This window comes from Moschus berezovskii, chromosome 12 (genome assembly GCF_049115385.1).
Source record: "Moschus berezovskii isolate FMDL1 chromosome 12, NW_MosBer_1.0, whole genome shotgun sequence".
NCBI lineage: Eukaryota > Metazoa > Chordata > Mammalia > Artiodactyla > Moschidae > Moschus > Moschus berezovskii.
In genome coordinates, this window is record NC_142471.1 from 28,542,207 (window position 1) to 28,550,774 (window position 8,568).

General features: G+C 56.1%; 1 protein-coding gene across 1 annotated transcript in view; it reads left to right on the top strand.

The window, feature by feature from the left end:
• Positions 1–8,568, top strand: part of CDH23 (cadherin related 23) — a 442,755-nt gene that overhangs the window by 331,489 nt on the left and 102,698 nt on the right. Inside the window, exons 24-27 of the mRNA XM_088841955.1 lie at positions 80–299; positions 1,973–2,125; positions 4,171–4,284; positions 6,972–7,120. Of these exons, the coding sequence (XP_088698081.1) occupies positions 80–299; positions 1,973–2,125; positions 4,171–4,284; positions 6,972–7,120 (636 nt within the window). The remainder of the gene's footprint in view (positions 1–79; positions 300–1,972; positions 2,126–4,170; positions 4,285–6,971; positions 7,121–8,568) is intronic.

Below are 8,568 nucleotides of genomic sequence, written 5' to 3' on the forward strand. Positions count from 1 at the left end.
GGGAGGAGGGGGCACTTCTAGGGGGTGCGCATCAGCACTAGTGTCCCCACACCTCACTCCAGCCCCTCCTGTCCCTCAGGTGGTGGCCATCGACCTGGACGAGGGCCTGAACGGGCTGGTGTCCTACCGCATGCAGGTGGGCATGCCCCGCATGGACTTCGTCATCAACAGCAGCAGCGGCGTGGTGGTCTCCACCACTGAGCTGGACCGTGAGCGCATCGCCGAGTACCAGCTGCGCGTGGTGGCCAGCGACGCAGGCACGCCCTCCAAGAGCTCCACCAGCACACTCACCATTCGAGGTGAGGGGGCGGGGTGCCTCCTGCTGTGCTGAGGGCCTGGCATGGGCTCCGGGGCAATGTCAGGCTGGCTGGGAGCCCATGCCCACCACTGCTGTCCACTGTCCAGGCAGCACAGACTGCCTTGCCAATGGGCATCCTCTTCAACTGGAGCCATTCAACATAACCCTTCGTGTCTCCACCAGTTCAAAAATGCCAGCAGGGCCTTCTCTCTACCTGGTCACTGACTTCTGGGTCCCAGAGCCCAGGAGCAGTGACCTGGACATACTGCTCAGGTCCCCCAATTTGATCCCAGCAGCATCAGAGAGGGTTTGAGCAGGGGGTGGCACCCTCGGGGTTACGAGCAGGCAGGGAGGTTCAGAGCTCTTTGTCTGTCTTTGGAAGGACAGTCTTCCTGTTTGGAGATGTAAAGGGAAACTTCCCTTCCTGTATTCAGGGAACGCCTAAAATTGCTGTGGAAGGGCATCTCCTGGGAAGAGGGCAGCTGGGATTCCCAGACTCCCTAAGATTTCTCACCCGCTGGGGCCCTCTCGATAACTCCCACTGTCTCCACCCTCCAGCAAGGCAGGGCCAGGCTGAGGAGGGTTACTATTTCTCACCTACTCAGCCTGTATCTTTAATTTCTGGGACAAAACTTGGACGTGGACATGAATTCTTACCAGGGGGCCAGAAGTAGTCCCAGGGAAATTAGTTCAGAATGTGACAAGCAGGAGTTCTCTCGGATAGGCCTGGTCCCATCCTGGCTCCTGCTGGCCTCTGTGGGATGGGGAGTGGGTAGTAATAGTTGGCCTGGCACAAACGTTCACTTTCCTTAATCATGACCCAAGATGATGGAGGCTAGAGAGAGCTGAACATCTACTCTCTTGTTGATCCAAGGCTTCGGGGTTCCTCATGCCAGTTTGATGACCCATGTCTGTGCCCGTGATTGACAGGGCAGATGTCCAGCCCTCTCAAAGACGACCCCAGATTTTCTTTTTCCAAGACTCAGCAGAAACCATGTCATCCCATGAGCTGATCATTTCTCCCGGTGTTATCACAAAAAGGAGCCAAAGCAGGGTGGGGCTCATTTCACTATGAAGGTCATCCTAGGTCATCTGCCAAAGGAATGGGGGCCTGACATGCAGAGCTGCAAAACAAATCTGTAAGGGAAATTAAACGTTGGGGGCTAGTTCTCAAAGCCAACCACTTTCCCTGGGATAAACTGGGGACAGCCCTCCCCAAGACCCCCACCCACCATTCTCTCGCTGTGTGACTTTGGACAAGTCATTCAGTTCCTCTGAGCTTCCTCATCTATATAGCGTGCCGAATGATGGGTGCCTAGTGAGGATGATTTGAGGGGCCCATGTGGTCCTGTACAGGAAGCTCTTAGCCTGGGCTTGGCGCCTGGGGAGAGTGGAGGAATGTGGTGACTGTCATCACAGTCATCATTGTCGTTGTTAGGCACATATTGGAGAGAGACTCTGGGGTTTCAATGGAATGAGCTACAGGAAGGGGCAGAATCTCTGTTCAGCTCTCTCTTGGCCCCAGCAGCCGTGGGGGCCCTCGGCCTGTGACCAGCAGGTGTTGACTCCTAGGAAATATGTTTCCTGTTGGTCTGTGGCATGAACTACTGCCTTTGGAGCTGGTAGTTGAGGGTGGAAGCCAGGCCAAGCCCTGAGTGCCGACTCTGCCCCCAGTGCTGGATGTGAATGACGAGACACCCACCTTCTTCCCTGCCGTGTACAATGTCTCCGTGTCGGAGGACGTGCCACGGGAGTTCCGGGTGGTCTGGCTGAACTGCACCGACAACGACGTGGGCCTCAACGCTGAGCTCAGCTACTTCATAACAGGTGTGGCCCTGCCTTCCTGCCCCTCAGAGGAGCAGCAGCCGGGAGTGGGCTCGGGAAGAGGGGATAGGACCTGCACTGGCCATCAGCCTTTTGCCCCTGCTGGGGCCTCAAAGATTAGCTCTTGACTTTTCCCAAAGGCTTTGCACCTGGGTCCCTCTGGTCTGGCTCTCTTGCCAGGGGTGGGGGTGAGGGGTGCCTTCTGTACCTATCAGATGATGGAGGAGTCTTCCTGAGGTTTATTCTAGAGGGTGGTGGAGCCAGTGACTCCTGGGGAGAAGCCCTGCCCCCAACTCCATCCCACATCAGGGTAACAAAGCAGTGGCTAGAGGAATGTGACCTAGTCCTTCCCAGGGTGCCTTTCACTCATGATGAAAATTTTCATCTATTTAGAGACAAATAGTTTTTGTATCTCTGAGTGAAATGATTTTAGCTTAAAAGTGTCAAGTGGCTACCACTTAGCTGTGGAGAAATGTTATGAGGCCATGTCCTGGCTCCACAGGAGAAAGTGAGCTGTGATCGATTAGTGATGTCTGCAACGGCAGTAGTCTTGGTAGGTGGTGGCAAACATGCTATGCATTAGCCATTCCTGGATTAGAACAGTCCACCAGCATTCCTCAGTCCATGGCACACCTGAGAGGTGCTCGGGTGCATGGAAGAGAGCAGGGCAGTTCTTTCACATCCCTCAGTCCTCCCCTCAGCTGTTTTACTGGCTCAGTCTTCGCTCTGTCCCTGGCCTGCCTGCAGCCACATTACACACACGCTCATATGCACACATACGTTGCACACACCAGCCTCCCTGACGCCGCTGCCCTGAGTAAGGAATCCCAGGCTACAACCCACCCCCAGCTTGCTGCCACCAAGGTGACCTCTCAGGCCTCCACCTCTCCGTTCCAGATCCTTTCCCTCCTTCCCCTCCCTGAAGGAGGCCCCACACCTTCAGACCAGCTCCTTGCAGGCTATTCTCAAGACTGCTCTGGAGAAGGCTGTTATCAAGACCCCCAGGTGGCACCAGCCATGGCTCAGCTTCTGGCATTACTTGTGTCTTAGTTCCTTCCCTGTCCCTTGCAGCCAGGTTGTGCCCCTTGCAGATGGTGCTTCAGACACTGGGAAACAGTTATTAGAGACTCGGGGGTCACTGCATTCTCCAGGGGCAAACCATGTGAGGACAAGGGAGCACCTGGTGGCAGCCTCTGGGATGACTTCCCAGCGCCTCACAGTGGCCAGTCCCTGCTGACCTGAGAGACCCCCAGCCCTAGGTTTCTCAGATCTTAATTTTGCAGATTCTGCCAGGCGCTGCACAGCATTCCCAAGCCAAGCTAAAGCAAACCCAGTTCAGTGACGCCCTCTGCTGCCAAAAGGGCCACACTGCCTCCCAGCTGGCAGGGAAGGGTCTCCACAGTGTTCGGATGGAGTCCTTTCCACGCTTGTCCTTTCCTCTCCTCTCCTTGGAGGGGAGACCATCCCCCTTCCCACCTGGCCCAGAATTCAGGAGGACTCAGTAACACTTGTCTCCTGTCCACTTACCTCCACTCTTTACTCTGTGTAGCCTCCGGGAATCCCCACTCAGAGAGCCCAAGACCACTCGACTGACCCCAAAGTCCTCAACCACATATGAAAGCCCTGACCCTTCTACCAGACAGGCAGGTGGCAGAGTGGAAAAGGACATGAGTTCAGGAACCAGACTTTCCAGTTGGAGTACTACACCCCGAATAGGTGACAGTACGCCATAACCTCACTAAAGGACCATTTTCCTGCTCTGTGAAGTCACGACAGCACAAATGAGATGCAGTGACTGGTGCAAAGCAGGTGTTCGACCATGTTAGACCCTTAGGATTTTGGGCATTCGACCCTTCACCTCAGCCTACATAGGCAGGCCCACGCCCTCATCAGAGGCCCCTAGGACCTCCCCTCCCTGGTAATACTGAGTGAACAACACAGCATTTCACCCCTGGACCAGCCCTGTGGTGTCCTGGCTCAGAAGCTGAGCTGGGTGCCACCACCTTTCCCTGGTTCCCGAGCAGTGTTTCATTCTCTCTCTCCCACAGGTGGAAACGTGGATGGGAAGTTCAGTGTTGGCTACCGCGATGCCACAGTGAGAACAGTGGTGAACCTGGACCGGGAGACCACAGCCACATACACGCTCGTTCTGGAGGCCATCGGTGAGCACCAGCCCACCCACCAAGTTTACATGGGTGCCCTTCCAGGAGCTGGCCTTGAGGCAAAAGCTGTGCTCTGATGCTAATGGAGAAAGGGCAACCAGACCCTCAGTATAGTAGCATGACCTTGCCAGCCGTGAGGCTCAGCACATGGTGCTACATGCAAGATGCTAAGGTGGTGTGGTGGGGGCTACATGGGGGCCAGACGGGAGACCAGCATGTAGACAAATCACTGCAAAACTAGAACAGAACAGAAAAGTGTGAAGGGGTGGCCCAAGAGTGCAAGCACCAAGCGTGGTGGAAACATGTGGAGGGGGGTGATCAAGATGGGCTGCTTGAAGGAAGTTGCCTCTGGGAGTGCCTTTGGATTAATTAGGACTATTAGTGCCAATTTTTTAAATAAACCAGCTTCAGCAGGATAGGCTCACAAAACCACACTGGTCCACAGGGAGATGGAGCTTTAACTATTGACTGGCTTTGGGGCTCAGATGATACCACAGGCCTCAGTCTCTCTGCATTGGCACCTCTGCCCACTGTGTGTGAGCGCCATCCTCTGGCTCACTTGGTGACAGGTTCTTGCTGCAGTCCCAGCATTAGTCTGAGTTCCCTGAGCCCCAGGGAACTGGCACTAGTATCTTTCCCAGCTTCCGCAGCAGAAGCCCTCAGATGAGCTCTGATTAGTCCCATCTGTCCCAGCACCTGTCTCTGAACCCCTCATTATGGCCAAGAGAGGGTGCGATGTGCTAGTTAGTTGGGTCTGTCCCTTTCGCTGGGGGAGCTGTCAGACCCACCTGGAATCCCAGGCCTCAGAGTCGGGAAGGGAAGTTTCTCAGAGGGACCTTCAGGGCACAGACTTGCCTAAGAGAGCAGAATAGTGCTGATAGAAACAAGACATGCTGCCCACCACCTTGGGGGCCACATTGGATTTCCATATGTGGAGAAGCAGGGGAGGGCATTTCAGGCCTGGATTGGAAGATGGGAGAGAGCTCTGTGTCTGGGTGTCCCTTGGTGCAGGGGCTGTGATCAGGTAGGGCCCCTTGTGGAGGCCTAAATGTTCAGCTGGAAGTTTGGTCTTTGGTTCCCAGGCAGCAGGGAGCCCTTGAGGACAGCAGATGGCGAGAAGGGTGTGATGAGGCCTGTCCCCCAGATGCCCCAGTCCTCACAGGAGCGCCCTGTTCGGTGTTTGTGGTGACCTCAGGGTGAGAGGCAGTGAGCTCTCTGGGCCTCAGTCCCGCCAGCCTGCAGTTGCTCCCCAGATCTCCCCCATGCCCTGTTCTCCTCCCACCCTGGAGTGGCCACACCACCCTCTGGAGGCCCATCACCAGCCCTGGGTTCAGCCTTCGCATGAAGCACTGGCTAGGAAGAGAGCCTGTGGCCTTCTATGGAGCCAGCCAGCTCACACTGTCCCCAGACGGGGCAAGTAAGCAGTGCCCCCGGCCACTGAGAGGTTGATCCCGGAGAGGAGCTCAGGAGGACAAAGTGACCTACCTCAGGATAACTCACTGACCCCAGTAGGTGGACAGCTGACTTGGGAAGAAGGACAGAGTCACCCCTGGTCCTCAGCCAATACCAGCTGCCTGTGCTCCTCCCTGGGGTGACCGCCCTTGCCTGGACACGCAGCATTGGGCACAAGAAGGATGACCCAGCACTGGGAGGGTCCTTCCAGGAACTGGGGGGGCAGAACCCCTGAATACTTAAGGCTTAGAAATCAGGCAGAGCCCACATCACTGAATGCAGAGGCCCAGTCCGTCCCGCAGGCGTGTTTGATCCGTCTCATGTTTCATAAGAAATGATAGTTTTAGACATTTAAAAATCAGGAGATTTTAGTTAGAAGCTCAGATGTTTGCTTTCTCTTGAGGAATCAGAACATCTAGTGTCCCTGGGCCCCATTCCGCCTGCCCAGTGTGGGCAGCAGCAGAGGATGGCTGCCCCGGAGGCAGACGCGCCCGGGTGTGTGCTGTGGACCGCACACTCCTGGCCCCGACAGCAGTGGGTTTGTCATCTCAGTCCCTGTAGCTGATTCCTAGGGTGTTGAAACACATGATCACACAGTTGGTGGCTTAAGGAACAAATTTATTTTCTCACGGCTCCGGGGGCCAGAAGTTCAAAATTAAGGTGTCAGCAGGACTGCATTCCCTCTGAAGGTTCTAGGGGAGGGTCCTTCCCCACCTCTTCCGGTTTCTGGTGGCTCCAAGTGTCCCTTGGCTTGTGGCTGCAGGACTCTGGTCTCCACCTCCAACTTCACATGGCCTTCTCCTCTCTGTGTCAAATCTGCGCCCCAGCCCACCCCCGTGCCTTTCTCTTGTAAGGACCCTTGTCATGGGATTTATAGCCCACCCAGATAATCCAGGATACCTCCTCTCAGGATCCTTAATGACATCTTCAAAGTCACTTTCTCCCCGTAAGGCTACATGTACAGCTTCCCGGGAAGTTGCAGTAGGTGTGTCTTTCGGGGGCCACCATTCAGCCTACTTCATGCTTCAGTCACCTCCTCTGAAAATGCACCCGCTTGGCAGGCTTGTTGTGAGGACTGAATGAGTTCTTGGGACATGTTAGATACTGTTAGTGTTGTTCCTAACCTAGAGAAAAAGAGTCACCCCCTTGCAGAGGTCAGGGAACAGAATCTGGCTGGCACCCGGGAGGGTGCCCCTCAGGCAGCTGCTAACACCGCCTTCCTCGGCCCCCCACAGACAACGGCCCCGTGGGCAAGCGGCACACAGGCACGGCTACCGTGTTTGTCACCGTCCTGGATGTGAATGACAACCGGCCCATCTTCCTGCAGAGCAGCTATGAGGCCAGCATCCCCGAGGACATCCCTGAGGGCCACAGCATCGTGCAGGCAGGTGACGGCGGGGGTTGGGGGGCAGGCAGGGCCACATTCAGTTCAGAGCACGCACTCAGTGGCCTTGCGGCAGGATGGAAACGGGGGCCAGTCCAGCTGCTGCTCCCAAGTAGCCAGTGCTGTAACCAAAGAGGGACCCAGGCTCCCTCCTCCCTCCTGGGGAGAGTAAGCCTCCAGGTTATGTAACCCAGGATGGATGGGCCCAAAACAGAAGAAAGGCCTTGGCCCTCCTCCCCCGCCTCCCTCTGTCCCCCACAGTCCTCTCCCCATCCCCCACTGCACCCAGAAGGTCCTTTCAGAGCAGGAGGGAGCTGGAGACGTCACATTTCCCAGAAAGGAGGAGAGAGCCAGGGCCCAGCACAGCCCAGAACAGAGCTGCTTTCACAGGGCTCTTGGCTGAAGCTACCCTCTTGGGAAATAAACAGGAGCAAAAAGAAAGGGCTCCTTTGCCTGGGGAACAGGAGCCACAGCTTTGGGCCTCAAGGGAGGAAGGCAGGGACCTGAAAAAGGAGGCTGGGTGCCCTCCCGAGCCCTCCCTGGAGGCTTCAGTTGCTGGGTGGGGAGGGAGGCCAGGCATGAATTACTCTCCTCACCAGCTGTGGGGTTTCCAAGTTGGAGGCTGAGCCAAACAGCAAATCTGGGCCTGCCCGCTGGGACAGGCTCCCAAGCTTGGGAGGGGCCGAAGAGTGGGAGGTTGGCAGTGTGCCCACCTCCCTGCATCAGGGCCAGGCATGGGGCAGGAGGGGAGCTGGGAGCAGGGTGCTGACTCCCAGAGGCACCAAGAGTCCAGGAAGCCATGGGTTGGCAGGGTCTGGGGGCTGGTTCCAGAAAAAGGTTTTCTCCCTCTGAGCCTCAGCTCCTAGGGCCTTAAAGACACCCACCACACCAAGCCATGGGGCCCCACTCTCCCCTAGCCTAAAACTTAGCACCTGCCATCCCCAGCTCACACAGGTCTCCAAGGATCAACCTGGGAACACAGATGGGAGTACAGCAGACCTTTGAGAGCCCTCTCCTCCCCGCCCCCAGCTTTTCGTCCTTCAGGTCAAGGGTAGGCTTACTGCCCACCCCTGTGACACCACATGCCAGGCAGAGCATGCTGGCCCAGGGGTGGTATGGTGACCAACTCCAGGCAGAATTCAGCCTGGGGTGTCTCAGGTAGACATGACAGAGGAAAAACCTGTGCAGGAAGAGGTTACTCTGCACTGCGGGAGGAGGCCTGCCTGCTTTCTAAACCCCAAGACTTGGTTTCTATTTATATAGACTGCTCAGAGTGAGATCCTAGAGCCTGTGAGTAATATAAGGCAGTCTCTGATTCTCCCCATTTCTCGGGAGGAAATCAGGCTCTGGTGATTTCTCAAGGCCCTGGAAGTAAGTTTCTGGCCAAAGTGGACTTGCTTTCAGGTGTCAGACTGACCTGAAAGGAAGGCACTTGGGCCTGCTGAGAG